General features: G+C 36.1%; 1 protein-coding gene across 23 annotated transcripts in view; it reads right to left on the minus strand.

The window, feature by feature from the left end:
* The window catches only part of EYA4 (EYA transcriptional coactivator and phosphatase 4), a 158,477-nt gene that overhangs the window by 19,201 nt on the left and 114,296 nt on the right, over positions 1-24,980 (minus strand). For 16 of the 23 annotated variants that reach the window (XM_066994266.1, XM_048075748.2, XM_066994264.1 and 13 more), the window contains 8 exons: positions 23,147-23,213; positions 20,892-21,034; positions 20,597-20,740; positions 19,536-19,615; positions 19,010-19,193; positions 11,492-11,628; positions 9,947-10,030; positions 1,453-1,542 (listed from right to left, as the gene is read on the minus strand). In XM_066994266.1, coding sequence (XP_066850367.1) covers positions 1,453-1,542; positions 9,947-10,030; positions 11,492-11,628; positions 19,010-19,193; positions 19,536-19,615; positions 20,597-20,740; positions 20,892-21,034; positions 23,147-23,213 — 929 coding nt within the window. The remainder of the gene's footprint in view (positions 1-1,452; positions 1,543-9,946; positions 10,031-11,491; positions 11,629-19,009; positions 19,194-19,535; positions 19,616-20,596; positions 20,741-20,891; positions 21,035-23,146; positions 23,214-24,980) is intronic. The other 7 variants (XM_048075750.2, XM_048075751.2, XM_048075744.2 and 4 more) reach the window with 2 other exon arrangements.

Here is a 24,980-nt window from a genome sequence, read left to right on the forward strand (position 1 = left end):
AGTGATCCCCAGTGGTCGCTCCCCAAGAACAGGCCTCTCCCTTTTCTGACCAGATGCCAAGTGGCACACCCTGGGTATGTTGTGACAAAACGTATGGTCTCCTGGTTACCTCAGGAAGAAAACGTGGGCAACCAGGAGGCTCCACATTGTCAGGATGTGACACACTACATTCTGGATATTTGAAAGCCTGCCAGATCTAAAATTTTGGATGGGAACTTCTCTCCAGATTTCCCCCTTTTATCTGGAAGGGAAATAAATAAGTAAAAGATGAAAAAAAATAATCCACAAGCTAGACAGTACAGGATTTGATGCACAACAGGCTTTGATATGCAGAGGCCATAACTGGATTGACCAAACTCCTATCTGTAATGCTTCCAGAAACCTGGTGGTGAGTGTATCCCAAGTGCAGGGGACAGTGAAGAACCCAAACAAAGGAGTAGTTGTGTTATTGATCATGGCTTACTCAAAGTCTCTGAAAGGAACACATGGTCATAAATTAAATTACTGGGAAGGTAACCAAAAAAGTATGGAATTGAATCAGATGTATAAATGGTGTTTTAAACCTTTAGACTCACAAAATTTAGAAATAACTGTGTTCTTTTCAATGCTTACAAGTTCTTAATGAACTTTTCAGTCCTTTTAACAAAAAATTAAATAAATCCAGAAATTTCTTAACTAAGTTCAGAAAGGCCTCTTTGTTAGTTTATATGGAAATGGAGACTTTTTTATTTTTTTTTAATGTTTTTAATTTTTATTCCATAAACCACTTTGGCATTTTTCAGAATGAGCCATTCCTGTCTGTAATCTTCCACTTGAAACTCACAGTATCCTTCAGGGGGCAGAGAAGAATAGAGGAGATGACTTGCACATATGCTCCTATATTCTAATAGCAAGGTTTTGACACTGATGATCAGAAGAAAATTTAGATTGTGTCCTTAGTTTCTACAACACTGGAGATGACACAGTCACAGTTCACTAATGCTGCAGTCTTTGAGGTAAGTGAAGAATATTCTATCTTTGAGCAAGAAGGGTGGCCAAAAGGCTACTCAGGAGTGTGAAGAGAATAGTGTAGTCTCTTAGGTCAGATGATGCCACCCCCTCAAAGCGAATGTAGAGAACTTCAAGAGAAAGAATGGGAGACACTTACATCTCTCCTGGAAATCACTGCAGAAAATTCTAAATCCATAGGCATTGAAAAGATGGCCATAGGAGAAAGATCTGTCTTGGAGAGGAAGGTGTAGTTTACAGATTACACATCTCACTAAATTTCATGGAAGGAGTCTGGTGCCACAGGAACTCACTGCCACCTAGCTAACCCCTCTCTGATTAGCATATGACAAATCCAAAGTCTGGAAAAGCATATGGCATCACACATAACAAACAGCAATGCACAGCAAAACCACTGTGTCAAAACCCCAGGTATAACAGCATTTATGTTCCTTTGATTCTTACCTCTAAATCATTAAAAAATAAGTGTGTATCAGCAAGATTAAAAATCATTTCTTCCATTCGTAGTCCAAGAGTCACTGCCATTGGTGGATCCTTAAGAAACAGAAATCAAGGTTAACTACTTGAATACCTTTAAGTTACATCATGACTTTAAAAAATGTATTTTGAAAAATTATCACTGCAACAAATTTCTCTAAAATCCTTTCAGTATTAAGCTATTTTAGTGTAACACTACAAGAAGAGTTTGCTGAACCTGTGTGAAAACATTCGGGGAGCTGGGTATGTTTTTTGAAAGTTGAGACATTTGTAACCTGGCTAAACTATGGCAAAGGGGGAAGGCTGGTGGCCCTATGTAAACCTGCATAAATAAGGCTGTAAACAGGCAGGGTACTTTCTACTAAATATACCTATAAGAAAAAAAAATATTAAAATAAAAATATACTACATTTTTCATCCCTGAGTCTTTTATAAAAATATGTAAGTATCTTGATTGTCAATTTGTGGGCAGAAGAGAAAGAGTCAAGAAGCTGTAACTGATTTTTCTGAGCCCATGTACTGTTAGTGGCAGAGGCTGGAACAAAATTATTCCATGTGATACCCAGTCCACCACACAATTCCTCTGGCCTCTTAGCTTGTCTTCCCAATTTTTGGATGCACAGAAGTCCTCAACAAGGCTGTGCTAAACAGGACTAGAAAAGGTAGTTTACCTCTACCAAATGATTTCTTTGTAAGTGATTATCCTACCCTTTGATAGGAAGGTATGGTTTATGAGGCCTTTTCAATTTCTAATGTTTCTGCTTTAGAAAAGTATAAAAGGCAGTCTGAACACTTGTCCATTTCCCCAAACTGAGTTTCTCTTTAGATAAATCATCACTGCCTTACCTATGCTTATGCCTATATCAGTTCTTCCCTAAACTCTGCTGCTCCAATATGCATTGTCACTGTGCTTTGTCCTTTCCAGTCTAAATATGTACTGTTCTCCTGTGCACTCACTGAAGAATTCCCAGGATCTCCTGTATGGTTTTATTGCAGGTATTCTGCAAAGTGCCTGCAAGCATTCTTCTAAGTATTCTTCAGCATGTTTACAATCTATGGCACAATTCTTTAAGTGCTCTACAGTAATGTGAAAGCATATGCAAGTTTGATTTTGTTACAGATAATCCCTTCACTTATTTTGAAATACAGGATTCCTGTCCCTGGATGGGATTCATTCAAAATGTTGCTATCTGCTTGTAGGTCAGCTTTCATTTTATCAAATCATGCTACCTCAGCAAGATACAAGAAATTTCCTGTTCTGCAATAGCTGTTTGTCTAAGAGCCTTTATTGTGCAGCAAATGTGAGGCAATTAACTTGATTTTGCTAGGCTTGCTAGGAAAGAGGTTGAGGCAAATTATATTATCTTATGTTTCTTTAAGGATAAGAGCTCACATGGACAGTTTCTGATGTCTACCTGATAGCTGGTAACTAGTTATTCCACTGCCTTAATCATCTGCCTGAGCTTGTGAGGTTCAGCTAACATTTTACACTTAAGATACTACAATATTTATCAAAAGTGGATGTGATACTCTTCTCATTAAAACAAGAACAAAAATCTAAATTTCATGATTTAAAGTGATTGACACTCGTGAGTTTTTAGAAATCTTTTTTTAAAATACCTTGAGATTACAAGTCTAAAAGTTTACCAGTATGTTCCCATCTGGAAAAAAAAAAAAAAAAAAAAAAAGAGAACAACAAGAAACACCCCATTCAAAACCTCAAATGATCATTCATTAGTATTAGGATCAAAGGCTTCCCAATCAGGATCATACATCTGCTACTCTAGGGCTTCACAAAGACAGATTAAAAGATGGCTTCTGCCCTGAAGCACTTAAAAAACTAATGGTAAAATCTGAAACATAGACATATTTTGACCCTTGCTCATGAAAAAGTCGGACTTGAGAAGAATAGTGTGTAAGAAATTGTAATGATCCAAAGTTAGATCCAGTTCTTTGGCACTGAAAGGCAATATTTCTATATTGACCTTTGAACTGGTCTAGACTACCTTTCAGAAGTAAAAACCAAAGGCAGTGCCTAGTAATGTAACTTCATCCCATACGTCTTCTGCAATCATGTTCACTGGATCTGAAAGCCATGTGGGTGAAGGCAGCAGCAAGTGTAAAGGTCAGTTTTCCAAGGGGATGTTTAAGGAATGCACGTTAGGAGATTTGCAAAAACTCGTGTAAGATACTTAGAACACAAATCATAAAAATACTTTGGACTCATGAGATTCCTCATCAAGCCATAATGCTTTTATCAAAATGTCATCACATATACACGTGTTCCTCTCTCCTTTCTCTTGCAGTTTCTTCTGTGCACAGTAAATTATGATTTTTTTTTTCTCCTTAGATACAATATAATAAAGAGTTTCTGCAATATGTTTTTTTGCCTCAGTCCTATGAACACTAAGGTATGTGCATAGCTTTATGCACAGGTGGTAACTCATTATTATTTATGTGAGTTAAGTTATTCACTGGAGTACTTCCAAGACTGGAATCTTAAACTTCTGATTCTCAGTCTCTTTTTTCTCCTTCCTGGGTAGAAGTGGAGTGAAATGAGGAAATATGCTATAACATATTCCATTATAATCCAATTTATTTTTACAGAAACTACCAAATATGTATCACAATTTCCTGCCTTGCCTAGTATTCTTGAAAGATATAAATATGACATAGCTTTTACGATTTTCTTATTAGTAGCATTTTTGTAACCAACTATGCCTGACTTTATTACTGTTAAAATGAGATTTCTTACATTCCTGTTTTGACAAAGGCATGTGTAGGATATTGCCAGGTACTATAAAATAAAATAGAACAAAGAGACTTCATTTCAGTTTAGCATGAAATCAGTCTGGGATCTCCATGTAACAACATCTACTAAGAAGAGTCACTGGAATTGAAATCTCAAGACAGGAACAATTCCTCCTTTAATAAATTTGAACAAACACGCACTGCAACTGTTTAACAAGAATTAGACATCAAGTTCCAGCTCTTGCCATGTAAGTCCATCCTTTCACATACAAAAATAAACAGAGGAAGCAGATTTGTCAGTGTCTTGTGGTTTTATAATGTTTGCAGAATGTGGGGGAACATCCCAATCTTTATTTTACTGTCTTTCAGCTCAAAACAGGAGTTGCAGACTGACTCAAGTGGCACAAAGAACTGAGTTGAAAATAGAGAAATGTGCAGCTGATATAGATTCGAGCACAGCAAATTGAGAAATTAAATAAAAGGCAGACTGTTGTTCTGTGCTACTCTGCACAAGCACATACAAAAGAGGAAATAATAATAATAACAATAACAAAAACAATAATAATAATAATAATTAAGAAACTAAACAAAACAGAACAAAACTAATCTGGAAGTTTTCCCCAGATAATTTGCAGAATAAAGAAGCATAACTCTTTGGCCCTCAGAAGCATGATCTTAGTCAGATGCATGCAAAGGAAACAGGACCAGCTATGGCACTTCTGTATACCAAAATACCACTTTAGTTACATTATTTTGAAGGCACTAAACTGGAGCCAGACTGTCTGCCTAGGGACTTTTCTACTAGACTGGTCCATCCACTAGAATGCCTCCTGGGAGACTAGGTAAAAATATCCTGGGACAACCAATATTTATATGTTTTGACCAAGAGAAAAGTGGCTTGAATAAAGTCCCAAAAGCTCAGTGGTCATTAGTGGAAGAAAACTATTTAATATTATGTTGGAAGGTCAGTTTTCAGCACTAGATGTTCAAAAATAACTTAATTTCTTGGAAAAATAAAATACAAACATACCAAACAATTTTATACAAAGCCTCACATAACAAACAGGTAAACAGGCAGTCAGGTAGATTCATTTTGACAGGAATTTGTATGCACCAAGTGTTAAACATAAGCAAGAAATCAAACAAGCAAAATATATGAATAATGTTCTAAGAACAGATTTTCAATGGATGGCTGTCCTGAGCAGACTTACAACAGCATTGACCTCTGGAAAAAGATTGGAAATGTTTAAGTTATATACTAATATTTTTTAGCTTAAAGACACTTCCCTACATTACACAGGAATCCCAGATTTAAGTTTAGCTCTCACAATCTCATAGGGGACACTCGTTCCCAGGAGAGTTTCACATAGGTGGTATTGGAGGAAGAGAATACATCTCTTAAAAACCATATCTGGTGGCTGATGAAGGACAACTCACGTACTCCACAAGGAGTTTCTGTTCCGTGCTCTCCAGAAGGCAGTAGGAAAATGGACTCAGAGGTCTCAGACAATGAGGGAGTGAATGGAGAGCACAACTGGAAGTTATGAGAGATACACGATTAATATAGACAAACTAAAGCATGTTCATGAGTGAATTTGAGAGTGTCAACGTGTGCTAATAGTGACAAAGTTTTTCTGTTTAATGACTAGACAAGCGGCATGTGAGCAATAAAATCCTTCGGAGCCTGTTCCAGAGAAGTCTACAAGGTTAACACGGCCTCCCTGACAACTTTCTGGCATTAGCAATTCTATAAAAAATGTCAAGATGTGATCATGAAGTGTGGATTGGTTTTGATTTTTGCACTTGGAGATCACATTCTCATCTTCCCAAGGGTATGAGGGACTTTCATACTTTTTTTTTTTTTTTAACCAGTTTCACTTTAAGTCACAGCACTTATCTGTGCATCCTTGCCCTCTGGTTTGACCTGGGGGAAATGAGTGAAATATAAATGCTCTGAGGTAGAAAAAATGCAGCTTAATCAGCCTTATATCAGTGAGAATAACTGGAATATAACGGAACAGAGAATATATGCTGCTCACAGGGAATAAGAATGTACCTCATAAACTTTTAACAGATGATGAAATATAACACATGTCCTGTCACATCAACAAATCCTTACTTAAGAGTTCAGCATTGTAGAAGAGTGTATCTGCCAACTGGTGCTCAGCTGCAAAAACCATCATCAGCCACACAAGTCATAATATAACAGCTCAAATGATGATGTTCATGATTTACTACTGTAGTAAATAATTAAAAATAGAAATGTACTAATTTTATGAAGTACGAGGCAGATGAGCAAATGAGGTGAACAATGAGAGGTACTTTCAATGCTGGGAAGCAGCACAGTTACCCTGAAACCTAACAGAGGTATAGGGTAGTTTTTATTCTCTCCTTATGTTAATTCTGACCAATGTGATCAAATAACCACTACACCAAAAGTCAGACAGAAGCACCAACAGGTAGAAAACAGCAAGACACAGAATCGTTCTCTGGATATGCTTTATATCTTGATATTTTAAAGTGATACATTGATCCGCCTCTGGCCAAATCTCTCCCACTTCAGTGGAGTTCAAAGCTATACTACCAGTGCTGAGGTAAGAGGCAGCAATTTGCTGGTCTCTCCCCCTAGCTATAACAGCATGACAGCCAACCCCACATACTGCACTACATGCAGTCTATAATGCACAGAAAAGAGAGATTTATTATTATTATTATTATTATTATTAATATTTTGTTTTTACCTGCTCACTGGCAGAAATTAGGTAAAGACATAATGAAAAAGGAGAATGAAAGTTCACACATCAAGAAATAGATGTAAGAGAACTGAGGGTAAATATCCTTGCTTGTTTGTGTATTTGCACTGGTCCTAAACACAGCATTTTACCCTTTGAAAGTACAAAGTGAGCACACTTGGTATAAAAAGACTCCTTCCCTTCCCCAGAGTTCACAATAAAGACTCTCTAATCTCATTTAGAGTATTAAAATATAGAATATTTAAACCCAATTGTTATACAAAATACATATGGAAAAAATACACATGTGCAACTGAGCATTTATGTAATATTACACACCTTTAATTTTATTTTTATTTTTTTTTAATCAGAGAACAAATCATCACAAAAAAAAATTTAGTATCATTATTATTTTGTAGTACCCTGAGAATTTTTAATTGTACAGGCTTTCTGGGAACAAGTAGCACCTGCAACACTTTTGAAAGACCACTGTGCTCACTGGGAACTTCACTATTCATGAGTTATTTATCCTCATAGTGATCCAATTCTCATAACCTTGGTTTGGATTAAGACCTTGTTTATAGATAGAGATCACATGCAGGAATGATAAGGGCTACATCTGCTAGAAAGGTCATGCATCAGAAGCTTACTGAGGTGCAGCTGTGCTATCTTTCCCTTCTCTTATGTCTAACCTCTTAGGCACTTAGGCTCAGACAGATCCCATCTTAAGTTTAGACAACACTTCAATGACATGCAAAAGTTAAAGCCTACTAATGATAAGCTCTCCCTGTATTCCCTTTTGCACTGCCCCAGTCTACTGTTGCAGTCAGCAAGACACATATTCCAGCTTAATTGGTACTTTCTCATTAAGTTCTCTATAAATATGTTAAAGGTAGTTACTGTAGGAAAAAAAAAAAAAAGGAAAAAGTCTACTAATTTTCTATTACAGTCCCTGGAAATGAACACATTTCTCTATTTATATGGATGTTGTTTATCAGTGTACATATATTAAAAAAAAAAAAAGTTACTTAAGAATTCCACTCCTTTTACTTCATGGTTGTCCATGACATTTGTTTACTGATGCTGATGTCAGCAGTATAAATACATTAATTTCACTTGCCCTTGGGATATTTTTGGTTTATACAAGCCTACTGTATCTGCTGGCAATACTACTGGCTGTTAATATGCCTTTACTGTTTCTAACATCTCTGTATGGAGAATCAAGTATAGTAACAGTTGAGTTCTTAAAGACCAGTAGCACTGGTCTTTCTGAAATATTCAAACTCATAACAAAAGCAAGAATCCAAGAGGAATTACTTTTCTGTAGCTGTCTTTAAGACAGTTTATAGTTATCCATAAATGTTTGAGAATTAGAAAAATCTGCTCTGATTTTTAAAACTTTGTAATAGTTGATTCAGACTTTGCTTATAGAGTATGTGAGGTGCATGAGATGGAAACATCCTATGGGCACAATCAAACAGGGATGAAAGAAACGACAGCATCACTGTGGCAATTCTGCAAGCTCTGTGGTAGTCTGTGGGCTACACACAAAAGTAATACAAATGTTCATGTTCAGCTAGGTTTCTCTCTTGATTTGCTAATTAGAAATGTTTCTTACAAAGTAGCTGTTGTTACAGTGTTTGAAAAACAGTAGAAGAGAAGTTTTTGACAGGGTATTGAAATGCATACTGATATGGCACTGTTAAGCTGCAACATAAACAAGCCTATTTTGTACAAGACATGAATAACTACTCTTATCTTAGCATTCCAGAAAATCAGATTTTTGTCTGGGCCTGTGAGTTTTCTTATTAGCTTTCTCTTTTTATAACCGCAAACATCTGCCTTGAAACACAGAGGACTGGCCCATCAGCAGTTATAATCTGCAGGTTCTGGCTTTGGAAATTTCTGGCCCATTGGCTGGGGAGTTTGGGTGTGGAAAACATTTCTCTAATGTACGCTTTCTCACAGGCTTCTCTTAAGCATCTGATTCTGGCAGAGATAAAGAGGCAGGAAACTTACGACAAACAAGCAGTTCTTCTGCTTGTTTAAGTTTTTCTTAAGAAAAAATAGGTTTGCATTTATTACTCTTGAATGGCAAAGCACCTAGTAAACCTTTTGCATGTGTACCAACATTCTCCCTGTCCATTTTTCTCCCGTCTATACATCTGCCCTAATGGTTTTGTTTGATTAACTTCTGTCCCTCTTGGCAGCCCACTCCCACTGCTACATGCTGTTTTTTTCCCCAACCCCTTCTCCCCCTTGCTCCTGCCACCAGCAGGACTCCCTGCTGACTCATCAGGGCAACCCCACCTTATCATCCAGCGGACTGTGGCTCCTTTCCTCTCCCTCCTTCACTCCCTCCCTCTTTTCCTCCCTCTTCCTGTTGCTTTCCCACTTGCTGCTCTGTGACCTGAATGTCTTTTGGATCTCCTTGCAGGAAAGAGAATGAGTGCAACTGTCTGGTGGGGAGAGGGATTCACTCCCTAGCATTACTCAGACTAGAGCCAGCCAGTGGGACCAAAGATGCAATGGAAAAGCTAGGGAGTAAAAGAATAACATCTGCAGCTGGCGCTTAAACAGGTCTGTCTTACTTATCCTGATTCATCAGTTTCCCTGTAAACCCATCATTCCAGTTTTCTTATTTCTTCCTCTATGCATCCAAATGCTGTCAGTTATTTCCATTTGCCCGTCGAATCCATTGTCTGCCTGGAATGTCTGTTCCAATGTACCTCAGGGACCTTGTCCTTGTTCTTCTATAAACTCTTCCCTCATTTGTAACATCTGCTTCAGTCCTGCTTTATGTTTTGTGCTTAGAGTCTATCTCATTTCTATCCTTGACTTTTTCATGTTAACCTTCTGAAAATGGGGTTTACTGCACACTTTCCCTCTACCTTCCCTGAAGCCATTATGAACACATAGGTGTACAGGCCAGACAGCTATGATACAGTGAATCAACACGAAAATCATGGATCACATACCTTGCCATACTTTTGTGCATAGGATCCCGTAAGCAGCGAATGAAAAACTATGATTGTTTCATCCAAATCCCAAACAAATACACGCTGAAAACAGAAGTGGAGACAGTATTAACAAATAAATAACATCAGAGTCCCACAACCACCCTACCCATGGTGCCTAAAATTCAGCTTAGTCCTAAACTTTAACTGTAACTTAACTAAGCAGGTTTTCTCTGAAAATCAGCAAGAATAGTATGTTATGCATCTATTGGTAAAAAGTCAGACGGACAGTAACACTTAAAGGTTGGACTAGGTGATCTTAGAGGTCTTTTTCCAACCTGAATGATTCTATGATTTCAACTGTTCAACCATTTCTTATTCTTCCCTTAAAAAGCTTTTCAAAAAAGTTGCATAACACAGATTTCAGAAACATGATGGGGGTCAAATGCAAGTGTTATCTTAATGATAAACTCAGATACTCCTCTTAGTAACTTAACAAATCTGTGACTCAAGATTCTTTTCTCCTGCATAGCGAGAATCAAGTCCTGGGTAAAAGTACTACCTGCCACATAGAATGTCATACAGGATTTAAATCTTATTTTAGGATTAAAAAAATATATGTTAATAACAGTTTCTGTATAAAAGCAATGTACCTGGCGTGTGCATTCAGTGCTTTGCACTGCAGCCTATCCTGTCACCCCAACAGTGACTGTGTCATCAGCCAAGTCCTAGCCAAGTCTGTTTTCTGCTGTACCCAGAGGTGTTCAGTGAAGGCACAGGCAGCGTGGCTGTCTGGGGCTACCCACTCCGAAAACCAGTCTCGTGGCAGTAGGAGGCACAGCACACAGGCGCGCAGCACATTCTTCCAATGCCAGCGTTTCATACATGAAGGCACTGAGCTTCTTCTCCTGTTGCATTAAGGTAGCACGCTGCTAATGCAGGAGTACTAAGACTATAATTACCCCCTTGCTAAGAGGTCATCTGTGTTTTAAATCATCCCTGCATATATTAGGTAGATATATTTCTTCACTAAGGCATCAATATTGCACTTACTTAAGTACTGTCATAACTTTACTCATGTCAGCTGCATCACTGAAATCCACTGACATCAGTTAAAACATAAAAACAGGTCTGTTCATAAGTACTTGAAAGGCTATGGCCAGATGATCCTGCATATTTACACTGCATTCATAAATAAATGTAGTAAGGCTGAGAAACATATTTGAGATTTCCTATTCCAAAAACTGAAAGAAACTCTGACTATTTTGAATAAACAAGTCTCACAATTTTGTGGTTCTATTGTATGAAGAACTAAAGGACCCACAGTCAGAGCTAAAAAGTGGAAGGCTGAATCACATTTACTTTTCTTTGTCGTACAGAACTGTAATGTCTCATTGTACATGTATATTAAAACAGCAGCTAATATCTGTTAAGTTCAGTTAGCGACATCAAGTCCATTATGTTTTCTAAAGTGCCTTAAGCTATTTCCACAGCTGTACTTTTCAGAATTTACTTTTCATCAGAAGAAACTTCCACATTACCATTCATCAATTACTGCAGGCATACCTCCAAGTCACTGTCCGGAGGGGGTGATGGATTATTCTTCCGCCCTCTACCCCGAGACTTTGACCCAGAACTCCTACATGTTCTCTCATCAAGATCTTTGATTGGCGTGGAGGGGCTCTGTACTGTGTCAAACTCCCCTGTAAAGTCAACCATTCATAGCAAAATTAGTGCCGGATTTTTAAGTAATAAACTTTTTTTCCACAGCTAGACAGACCTGTATGCAAACACAACCACGAAATGTGCCTAAATAAATTGTACAAAATGACTGATAAGCAGTTTGTCCAGTGTAGAAGGAGTCTGCAGATGCCACAAACACTTTTGACTTTACAAAGGAAATGTTATAAATCTTAGCAGAATAAGAGAGAGATAAAAATAATACATACGCTTGTGCAGACCTACACATACATACATGAGCATAAGCAAAATATTGATAGAGCCAAGGAAGATGTATTTTAGAAGTCATACGAATGAACAAATGACTTATCAAAACATGAAGTGTGTTTTAGTTAAAAAAAGTTTATTTCCCATTTTTGGAGTTCACTTGGACTTATTTCCAAGTCCTGTGTTTTACCAGAACACCCTTTGGTACTCATCCACACACACCAGAATACCAAGACTGCTTCATCTCCTCCTCTGTCTCCTCCTCTAGTAGAGGTTTTTTTTTTTTTTTTTCTTCCCACTTTAACTCTGACCATGAATTGGCAGAGGAAAGTCACAATTTTAAATGTATTATTCCACTTACTACCAAAAAAAGTGGAAAGTCGTATTTGCTGTAGTCTGATCATCTTTCTCTAAGTATTGGCCACTGTCTCCTGCCAGAGAAAAGACATTGAGCTAGAAGGACCTTTGATCTAGTATGGCATAGTTGCTCTTAATGCTCAGGCTTATACCCCTGACTTTTTAAATGTAATCTGCTTTGCCTCTGTTGGTAACAAATGGCTTTGGAGGTGATCACACACAACAGCAGATATGTAAGACAGACCAAAGAAGGTACCTCCGGGAAGGATGGTGTGTAACTTGGCCTTCTAAAGCATTTTTACACCGCATCTCAGTAACTGGAAATTATCCTTTTCTTCGTAACACAGTATTTTCAGTGCCCCTTTAAAACTGCTAGCAATAAATACAGTTTGGTGAAGTTCATGAGTGCTAAATTACATAAATACTCTTTCATTATCTAGACTATTAAAGATTTGTTTTTTTCTCTACCAGTGAAGGAATGGGTACAGCTTAGATCTGACATCTACTATAGAGTTTGATTCAAGGGATTCCTCGTGCTGCATGTAATTGTGATTTTCTGGGCTTTTTTATTGTTGTTTGTTTGTTTGGCAATATTTGTTAGAAGTGCTCATGATGCCACTTCTGAAAAAAAACAAAACAACAACAACAACAACAAAAAAACTGGTACAAATGTTTCAAAAGAATTATCTATGATGAATCTGATTTTGAACTGGAATCTGAACACCATACATTTTTAGTAAAGAGGATTGCTAAGACTGCCAAACTCCACCAGGAAACAGAGAAAGTGGCCAGCAGATCAAGAAGAGTGATTTTCTGCTCTGTTCAGATCTTGCAAGACAATGTCTGAAAAAAGGCTTTGTTCTGGGTCCCCAGGTACCAGAGAGAGATTGACAGCTGGAGTTAGTCCAACTGAGAGCAACCACAACAGTTAAAGGGCTGGAGCACATAGGAGGAAAGGCTGAGGGAATTTCCGTGGAGCTGTAGAGAGAAATGACAAGAAACAACAGATACAAATCACAGCAGAGGATATTCCTGTTGGTTAGAACAAGAAAAAGTTCTTCACTGTGAGAGTGGTCAGGCCCTGGGACAGATGCCTAGAGAGTCTGTGAGTTCTCCATCCTTGCAGATACTCAAAACTTGACTGGAGAGAACCCTGAGCAATATGATATAAATTGGCTCGTCCATGAGCAGTTTGGACCAAAAGACCAGTAGAAGTCCCTTCCAACTTGCATGATTGAAAGTTTCTATGACCTTCCCTGAGTCATTCACCTCTTTCTCTCTCCACAACAAAGAAAACAATTCTAGTCTAAGAAGAAAAAATAGAACACAATCTTAAGTGAGAGTCTGAGTGTAACGTAACACCACAGTTAAATTCTTCGTCTCTTCCATCATTTATTTATACCTTACAGTGAACCACATACAAAATATTATTAAAATAAATATACTAGGAAGATATACTTACATATCTTGTATGGAAAGAAAATACTGTTGTATTTCTTGGAAGAATAAGATTTAAGCCCATAATGTTGCATTCCTGAATGGGAGCTCTAGGCATTATGGGGAAAGAATTCAAGATTTAAGGACAGGGCAGAACATGAAGAAAGTTAGATCCTGAGCATATTGGTTAGGATATTTACCTGGAAGAAGGACATATCTAGGTTCTGTTGACCTCTCTGAGGCACATTTGTTTATTTGACTGAATGACTGATATATATATGTATACATAAGTATAAATACAGAGATGCTTTCATGACTCAGAATCCATATACCTGCACATCCAAGTGGAAGATGATGAATCCTCCATGAAACAGGAGGAAATCAAATCTGTCTCTCTCACTTCCTGACAAAGTACCCTAATTATTCTACCGTCACCTGGAAGAGTATACTACTATTTTCTTCTCAAAATAGATGATGACTAGTTCAATGTTGTAAAACCAATGTGTGTCTCTGGCTGTGCAGAATATAGCCAAACTTTCAGGCAGCTGCTAAGAAGAGATATTCAGAACTGTAATTTGAGAATTTATTCCAGGTGCCATTTTAGATAAGTCTGTCCTGATCATATATATTCTGTGGTATTTTCTCTTGTCTTTCAGCTGAAACTCTTATCAGAAAAGAAATGATGGGGAAATTAGGCAGCAATAATAATATCTAATTAATAATGTTCCCATAGTGTTTTTACTTTGTCCCTACACAATGGGGAGAGAGTTCTTATTGACTACTTATTTCTATTCCCAGAATGGTGTTGATGTCAATAAGGACACTGCAGGTCGTGGAGCAATCAATAAGATCACATTATCTTCGTTCTTTCTCCATAAGTAGAACAGCAAAATATACTTTTCTAAATGTAAGAATGTACAAAAAGGTGTTTCAGAATCACATTCCTTGCACAGCAAAAACTGATACTGACTTCAAAAGAAGTTTTGAGTATACAAGTGTTATGTACAAAACTATAATTTCCCAGCTACTCTGACAGAATGGAAAAAGAATCCAAAAACAAAACCCAGCAAAAGAGTCAAAAACTAAATAACTGAATATGAATGTTTACATTCTTATCACAAAAATTTTCATATTTATAACATGCCAAGATTTTACAAGAAAATCAAGGCTCACTTCTACAGTAATCTACAGTAATATATTAAAACATCTGTTTTCAATGAGCGTGCTTACTCCAATCTACCAAAAATAAAATATATATAAAAGAACAACACCCTATTTTCTAAATCTTCTCTGAAAGTATCTAACAACTGAAGTAAACAACTTCAAGTTTCATTTAGCATTAGCCATTACCAGTTGCTCCAGGCCTCTGCTTGGGCCAACACTGTATGTGATTGCATAATTATCCATTAATCAGCACTGTAACTAATCACTGTACGTTCTAAGTCCTATATATTTAGAGCCAACTTTATTTCATTACACTAATCTCTAAATCAGAATGAGCAGCTGTCTCTTACTTGAATGCAAGGTATGCATCTATTTTAGAACTGCATAAGTCTGTAGTGATTTTTATTTTTATTTTTTTTGAAAAACTGTAGGCTTAATTGTTTGATTTGCTTTTTACCAACAGCAGGCTAAATGAGCAACTGCATTTTCTTATCTTTAATTTGCTTTAGAAATGAGGTCAATACTGATAAAAGGAAAACTTATTAAAAATTCAGCTCTGTAAAAGAATCTGAGAAATTCTAGTACCAAAGAGTACCAAAAACCTTACCCTTATAAAGATTTTCTACTGCAGTTAACATTAGACAGAAATTTTTATTGTAATATTTGAATTCTTTTAGCTTTTCCAATATTTAGCACATGCCTAATAAGTACACGTCATAGCCTTCTCTCACTGGAACTATGAGCAGCATCAAAGATCCAATAAAACAAGAGGAAAATGTTAAAACTGGAACGTTGAATGACCACTTCATCACAGATGTTCGTGCACATATTCATACACTGGTTCATGTCCAGCATGAAGCCTTCCATGCCACAGAGACCTTGCAGCAGCTCCAACCAGAGGTTAGGGAGTTACACCAAAACTGGTAAAAACAGAGGTAGTTCATATTCAGAACATTTTTTTCTCACCTGTACTTTGATGCAAGCATCCCCTCCTCCCTGTTAAAACACAGTTGTGCCACTTAAGCTGGAGAAAAGTGTGGGCACAGGCCAGAACAAGTCCTCAATGAGACAACTTCTGGCGTGTGTAATGGTGGAAAGCTACCACTGACTGTCTTGTGTGTGTTTGTATCCTGTTCCAGCCGAGCATGTCGCAGCCTCTCACCAAATACTGTCAGGAGCAGGGGGCACTGAATCTTCTCCCTGTCTTCCAGTGAGACTTCTGTGGAAGTGGCTGTCTCTGGATCCCAGCAGCCTATTGACAGTCCACAAGCTCCTCAAAAAAACAGGACTTTTGCCAAGAATCCCTTTCTTTAGTAGAAGCAAAGACCAGACCCATAATGTGTTATCAGTTGTTATGAGTAGTAGAGAGAGTAATGCCTATTTCAATTTTCATCTCATTTTCTTTACTTGGTCAACAAATAAAATTATAACAGATATTTAAATCTTGATCTGATGGGGCTTTTTATCACAAGAAGTCCTGTGTATATGGAGAGTACTAGAGACTAATTTGAATTAGCAGCTAGCAGAGATGGCGGAAGAATGAAGTGCCTTACTGTGTTTAATCTTATGTTTTAATTGGAGTAACTCTTAGGACCAAGCAATGAAGGTCTGTTAGGCAGCCAGCAAACATGTTGAGTACTGAACCTCTGCAGTATGATCTATCTGAAGTGATTTCTATATCCAAGACACTGAATCTCATGCATATAAATTTATTTTTACAGTGACACACAATGGCACAGGCATGTCATGTATTCTCAAAGTGGGTGTTGCACTCTCAATAAAGGGTCTCATGACCAGTTCAGCACTTCACAGAAATAAGGAGTGAGTGGGCAGATTTGTAAGTTCAGATGCACAACTTACTTAAAAGGAAAAGAAGTTCATACGCTTAAACAATCCACAAATAAGAAAAGTCCTTACTGTTTCATAGATGTGCAGCCTTCAATATTTTTTCTATCTGTTTAAGCTATGTAAAATTCTTTTCTTTTGTCAATTCCTAATTTGTCTGTTTTGCTATTCAATATTAAGGTAGTTTTAAGACATAAGATATCTACACAGCATTTCTAGGAAACAGATACACAAGGTTGAGACAAAGGGAAAATGCTGTCTGATTTTCTCAAATAAAAATATAGAATAACAAAGGAACAAGGAAAAGTGCACCAGACATGCACAATTATCAAAAAATCGATTGTGAATACTCTTTCCACTCTTTTGAAAATACATTACATAAGATCGTGCTTTATCATGAATGTTCTGCAACTGCTGGAATTTCAATTGATTTTAAGTTGTATCTTTTCTTCCTAAAATTGCTCTTTGAGGCATTTTATGTTTTCATCAAAAACCAAGAGAACATGCATTGCCCAGAGAAGTTGTGGATGCCCTATCCCTGGAAGTGTTTAAAACCAAGTTGGATGGGACTTTGGGCAACCTGATCTCTTGGAAGGTGTCCCTGCCCATGGCAGGGGGTTGGAACTAGGTGGTCTTTAAGGTCCCTTCCAACTCAAACCATTCTGTGATTCTATGATCTCCCCATATCCATACCATGCCATACCACAAATATGCACATGCATGCACATATATACACAATTTAAAGATCAGTCTGAGGAAAAAAGCTAGCAGGAAAAAAAAATCAACTCATGAAATTAAACATTCTAAAGTTTTCAGTAAATTTAAGCAGCTTACATGAAGTATGAGGCCTTGCCTATACTCTTCTACACAGTATTACCCTTCCTTTCTACACACTATTATAACAATTTTACCATGATGTTTATCAGTGTTCAGTTGTTAGGATGAGAATTAGGAAAATTTACAGAATGAGTTGACTTTGTGAGCAAAGCACATTTTCCCTTTTCAGACCCTAATCCAAAACCAGTTTGTTAGTGTATTCATAAATTGTCACAGCCTGTGGGCAAGGCAGACTTTAACCACGCTGTATATGTGAAGCCACTGTCCCTACAAGATTGCTCTAACTGCACTGGGCCAGGCAGCTGGCAATTATCTCCTTTCTCACAGATGCTACATGCAGCTCTAAGTAGGCTGTTTAGGATATAAATATGAAATAAAACTGGGATAGATTTTTAAGGAATTCCTGAAATAATTGAAACAATATAGGAAAGTAAGGATGAAAAAACAGGCTCTATTCACCCAGTAAGGTTAACCACACATCTGACTGTGGCTGTAAGTTCCTAAGCCAGCCCACAGAGAAGTTTGAGACTCTGAATTGTACTATGCATCATTTCAAAGGCATAATTTTATCTTGATGTACTTTAGTCCCATATAGATTAAATGTGGGAAAATACATTGGTGAGATGTTCAGGAACTCTAGTATGGAAAAAAAAATCCTTGGTTAACATCTGCATTTTCATGACATGTATAACAGAGAAAATAAATGACTGTGAACTGGGTTATAATGATAATGAGAAAAAATGAGGAGCTGTCATTATCCAACAGTGATGCCCTAAAACACAGATGCTTAACTAAATACTGTGTTGTAATGCATATGCACAAGGGGGCAGAGTTGGGCAGGCAAAATTAGTCTCCTGATTTCTCTTTGGAGCTATCTTTTTCACAGTTTCAGTTACTTTAATTTTTTGTTTGTTTGTTTGTTTTAAAGAATTGTGTTAATAACTGATCACTCTATTCTTAGTCACCTAAATTTGTGAATTAGCAAGTCTGGCTTCTATACGTTTTGAATAAAATGCATGTACACTTGCTGGTATGATTGGGGCATAATTAAATGAAGAAAAACATAGTGTTTTAAATCATTTGCAGTAACACTTCAGAATATGCAAGTAGATACCAGAATGTTACACTGCCAGTAACTGGGGATCTGACTGAATTTTTATTTAAGGTTTATTACTGTACATTTGTTTTTGGTACTAACAGATCCCTAACAGACCATTGCAACAATTTCAGTCCACTCCTTCCACAGATAATGTCAAACTGCAAAGAAGTGGTTTGGTTTTGTTTGTTTGTTTTTAACTTACAAACAAGTTACACAGATTTCTTAAATAAACAAACAAACAAAAACAAACAGAAAGCTTATTTTGATTGGTTTGCATGATAAATAAAGTTTCCTGAAAGGCATGAGCTTAAAATGTCAAACAGTACAAAATCACCAGGGTAGACATGGAAATCTTGGCTTTATACAAATACAGGATAAGATTAAAATTTTGTTTTCACCTGAATGTAGATCTGTACCTGGTTGACTAGTCAGGCCAGGGAGAGATTCCTGTAACTGGTAGGTTGATGATGATGATGAAGTGACATCAGCCGAGTTGTTTGAGGTCATATATGCACCATATGTTGATGCTGAGTAATACTGTGCATACTGGTTTTGGCCAAAAGCTGTGTATGATGGATAATCCTAAAAGGGCAAATGCAGTTAACTGAGTAGAGTAACAAGCAATTTTTCCATAAAGTATTTCTGTATGCAATCAAATGACTTATGCAAGGAGCTGCCGGATTTTATTTTACATTTTCTAGTTTAAGAATATTTATTAGAAGACTATGGGAAGATTGATGAAGTATTTAGGTGCCAAAAGATGAAACTAGGCATCCACTGGGACTTTCATTGTTTTCCACGGAAAATAGCACTGAACCACAGTAAGTCTCATTGAGCATAAAAAATCTAAACTTAAATAACACGCCATCATTAGAGTTACAGAAATACTTTTATAATGCACAAAGAAAATGTTGATATTCATACCTGTTGTGAACTACTGAAGTTTGTAGAATTTGAAACAGAATTGTTTGCATAAATAGTGGATGATGGTGTAAAACTAGAACCTAAAATTAAAACTGTGATTAGTTGCAATAACTTGTGAATCAAAATACAATTCTAAATACAGAATTTCATGTTAAGGCATAGATAAATCAGAGGAGCAAACAATTTTTATTTTTCATTTAAATAATAAAACATTATAATGAGACTTTAAAAGAAATGAAATGCTACTTCCATGCATACAGGCATACAGCCTTTTTCTCACAATTGAAGGAAGGTATTGACAATAAGTCATTACAGTAATCTCAAAAGCAATTTTCAGTGTATTACAGTGTCTCACCTCTGTTCAGATATTGTTATTCTCTTTTTCCTTTATTTCCTTATAAGTTGTAATGCTTACATGTATGTTCACTTATGAAACAAAAATCTTTTTTTTTTAAAAAATAATATTTTAATGATCTGGTTGTTTTTAATCAACCTGTAATGAGGCATTTCCATGTTTTCAAGATAATTCAGATGATTAATATTGCACTTGCAATATTTAAAAAATTTGCCATTGTATTAGAAACTAAAAATGTATTCAGATAAAGTATCAATGATCAAAGGGCAATAAATGAATTATAAATTGAATAATAAATGCAAGAATAGATATGAATTAAGGAGAAATTCTAAAACAAGCATCTAATGATGTCATACTCAGAAACATGGAAACAAGGGAAAGTGACTTGTGTTCTCCGGTAAATACAACTAATGCTTCCAGTCTTGCCATGTGATTTTACCCCATAAAAAACTTAAGTTGCAAATAAGGACTGCATTGCATGTCATGATTTAGATTAGATAATGACCAAAACGAATATATGTATACATGTTAATACTGGAAAAAATAAAATAAAATCTGGCTTTATATTGTAGAGGTGAAAGTAGCTGCCAATGACACGCATATTTGCTAGAGATCACAAAAATGAACTGAAAATATAAAAATGAGGGAATAGCGGGCCATCGACAGCAGCAGGGCAGGATGATGCATGACAGCAAGGGCTACTCACCTGGCATCTGATATGAATATGGTGTTTGGCCTGGCTGTGGGGTGGAAAAACCTGGACTGTAACTGAGGCACCCACTCTGCAGTGGTGACTGTGTCTGCGAGAGCCCACTTTCTGTCTTGATGCCTGGCAACATTACACCCAAATCTGTATAAGAAATTAATTTTCAACTGATTCTTTAAAATATTTTCTTACAGTGGGGAAAAATAATAATAATAATAATAATAAAAAGGCAAAAATGTTCACATCAGCATTGCTCTTACTTCTATGTAAGGAGAAGTAATAAGAGGTCAAATACCGTAAGTAGGTAGGCTGTATGGCTGTCCTGTCTGTGAGTAGGCTGTATAGACCGCTGGTTGCTGCATTCCTGAATACTGGGTTTGTCCGGCATAGGCAGACATTGTTTGAGCTGCTGGTGTAGAAAGAATGTGTGGATAGGGCCTAAATATCAGGAAAAATAGCATTACTGTGGCAACAAATACTTTGTATGTTTATTCAAGCAATAAAGAACAAGGTTTAAAGATGTCCAAAGGCAGTTCATTACTCTGCTAACTCTTCCTCTTTGGGAGTTATTCCATCCCCCACTGAAATAAACTGAAAAAACACTCTGGCTCATTCTCCAGGGCACTATGAGTATTTTGTGCTGTCCCATCACTACAATTTAATTCTTAAGCTTCTGTGTCCAGCTCTAGGTGCGCTGTACCACTGCTGTAACAGTTTTGTATGGATTTGACCCTTTTGAGCCAAGATAGGCATGCTCAAATGAGAAAGTCCCTCAACTTTTTTAATCCAGTGGAGGGACAGTTGGACTGGAAGAATAAAGGAAATACAGAGGAGTACATTAAAGCTACTACATTGTGTTTTCTATGTGTGGTTCTGCTTCAGCAGACACCTAGCAGACATCTCTGGCTTCAATGGGAGGTGGATCATGCCCACAGAGAGAAGCATGAAAACTATTGACAGCAATACTTTGGTAACCAGATGGGCTTTAAACAGTTGGAAAATATGGGCTAGGGAAGCAGAATGAAAATAAAAATGGCTTTAATTTATAAATACTGGGGTTTTATTGAGAGATTGAATAAAATCAAGTTTAAAATTTTTGCCCTCCAGAGTTGCAAAAACATACAGAGAAACATTTGTCTTGGATTGTTTTGTAAGTCAAATAAGATTTTATGGACTAAGAGTTGAATAAACATATTCTGCAGAATTAAGCTAACTGAAACCTGGCCATTAAAGCCATGACTAAATTTCAGATTCTAATTTATTTTTCTTTATTCCTTTTTTTTTCTTTCTAATTATTTCAGTACAGTTGGCAGCCATTGCTATCAGAAAAGGATTACTCATTAATTTAGATGATAGTAAATTATTACAGTAGATTAAAAAATCTATTAAATCTTGTAATGTATTTGGGCAAAGGTATCTGATATAGTCTGCCAAAACTTGTTTTAAGTGGAATAAGGAGGAATGTTTTTAGTTTAGGCATCTACTTTCTCTATCAGTAAATACTGGTTAACATGAAATGAATGCAAATTTGTTAAAGAAATTTGAAAAAGCTTCACTTCATCAGCTATAGTTTCAATGTTTTCTCTGTATCAAATATCAAAGTTGCATAGGTAGATGCATTGAATACACTGAAAAAAATATATGGCATACTGAAATCCAGCACCCTTTTCCAAAGCACTTATCACAGGTCATGCAATTTTATAGGTTGTCAGTTTCATCAGTTTCATAAAACATCCTCAGTGCTTTCCATAATGTTCCCACTCCTCAATTTATATGATTGACAGAGTTAATTTTCCTCAATAAATAAAATAAAAATAAAAATAAAAATAAAAATAAAAATAAAAATAAAAATAAAAATAAAAATAAAAATAAAAATAAAAATAAAAATAAAAATAAAAAAAAATAAAAATAAAAATAAAAATAAAAATAAAATAAAAATAAAAATAAAAATAAAAATAAAAATAAAAAAATAAAAATAATAAATTGGAAGTAAGGTTCTAGTTTTAATAACCTCCATTGGCTTCAAAATAATTTTAAAAAGAGAGAGAGAGATTAAAGTTAATCTGATATAATTTGTTTGATTTTTAGATCTTACGGTCTTGGAGAAAGAGTAGGAAAGGGTGGTTCATAACTCTGGAATGTTTGGAACAATTTGGCAGTACTGGGAGGGTTACCCTTAAGTACGCATCTTGCACATGCAATTGTAGTTTCTAAATATAAACTGTCTTCAAAATATGTCTGTATTTAATGCCAGCACTATTAAGACGCTGATGTGTAAGAAAGTAACACTCCAATTTTTTCCTTCTGTTTTGTGCAGAAATTCAAGGATATCTCTTGTGCAGCAGTACAGTATTGCACAGAGTAAGATCTTACTCTGCAGCCATGTGAGAACAAAAAATTGGACGTAGAACTGTAATAGATTCCGTACTGAGGCTTAAGTATTTTACTTTCTTTCTTCTGGTGATGAATATTTGTTTGCAGCAAACCACAGATCTGCCTACAACCAAGGTCAATTCCATATACAAGACAAGAAGAGGTACAGACACTAACTTGGAAGGATATATCTGTGGTGAGTATTGATGCGCTGATCTTGGGCTGTAACCACTACTTGTTATTACTGCAAAACAGAAAACAAAGAGTTTGACAGTTAAAAACATCATGAGACCAATACAGCCAAACAGTCTAAATACAAATACAGTCACATTAGCAGAAAATCTCATTGAAATGAACAGCTTTTCAACAAAGATGTCACCTGAACTGTAACATCTTAATACACAAACTAAAACGTTTGGCAAACTCAACAAACATTCATTGTTTACAGTCTACATTAACAAGTTTAATTTTGATACTGTATAGTAAAAATATGTTTTATATGGGTATGATCAATTTTAGTTTGCTTAGGTGATGGGAGATACCCAACTGACTACTAGAAACCAAATAAACATCATTATCAACAGGCTGATTAGAACACAGGCACTAACAACATTTGTATTTCAAAAGTAAGCAAAAACAGCCCTGTACAGTAGCCATCAAAATTATGTATGTCTATACTATTAACAGCTGCATTCTTCCAAGAAAGCTAACAGAACAATAGTCACATCCTATTAAAATTTCATTCAAAAGCGGTGCTCACACTGGATTAATTCCAAGTGTTTGGAAGTTTCTCTTTCCTTTAGCCATCTGTCTTGACTAAGACAGATGTATTCCAAATATATGTACTCTAAAGTGTTGAACCAATCCCTTCAGACCAAATCCATACTGGGCAAACATACAGAGTGTCTTTATTAGGCCATCTGCTGCTCATTCACTTTTCAAAAGATTAAAGTAGTACACAACGAAGCACTGGAATTTCTTTAGTCTAATCAATCATAGTTGTACTTCAAAGTGTACCCTCTTCCTGAGTTATTCGTAATGGTAGTAGAAATGAACTTTCAGAATTATATAAGTGACAAATAGGTTTAGGTTCCTAACTATTTTATGAAACATGATATATTTCTACATCCAGGTCTAATTAATGTCTTTGAGATCTATTGCTTTGAACATATGCAGAACTTCATATTTTTAAAGCTAGTTTAAACACATTTAGAACATGTACGACTTAAAAGGAAATACAGTAGAAGAAAAACCATTAGCTTTTTTTTTTTTAAATGTGCAGTTGAGAATGACTTGAAAATAAAAAAGTGAATAATTTTTTTGAACATGTGCTACCAGATTTCATAAAAGAGTTGCTGACTGAAAAGATATTAAGTATTTGCCTGTGATGGAAATCTGCTGAATTTAATTTTGTTGGTTATTCTTCTTTTCTGAGAATGTCTTTCCATGGTTTAAGCTTAATCGGTAGAGTGATCTACTTGGTGTGCATAAAGATTTTCCCAGATTTAGACAAACCTTTAGCTGTATATATCAACATAAACTGCCCATAAAACCCTAAAAAATGCTGGTATTTATTTAACTCTTGAGGAGTAATTAGTCTTGCCTGTTGTATCACTGTGACCTTTCTGAAGACAAGCAATAGCTAACACAGTGACCTTGGTGATTCTCAGGGCAAGGAACTTTCATGATCCATTACCGGCTTATCGGATCTTTTTTAACCATACTGCTCCACTTTTTGTCTATTGTTTGCTGAATGACACATCACTCGATTAATCATCTTGGTTAAAGCACATTTACCATTCTACTAAAGCTGATATAAACTACAAAAAATGAATGACTGTTCATTTGTCTCACTTCAGTTATGAAAAACTAATGTTTTTCAGCAAAAAAATAATATCCTGCCTACTTTTTTATTCTTTCTGCATATACCTTATTTCATAAATTCAGACAAGCAAAGAACTTAGGATTTTTTTTTTCAGTTGACCTAATGTCACTAATGACTGTAGAGAGG

This window comes from Anser cygnoides, chromosome 3 (genome assembly GCF_040182565.1).
Source record: "Anser cygnoides isolate HZ-2024a breed goose chromosome 3, Taihu_goose_T2T_genome, whole genome shotgun sequence".
NCBI classification, from domain to species: Eukaryota; Metazoa; Chordata; class Aves; order Anseriformes; family Anatidae; genus Anser; species Anser cygnoides.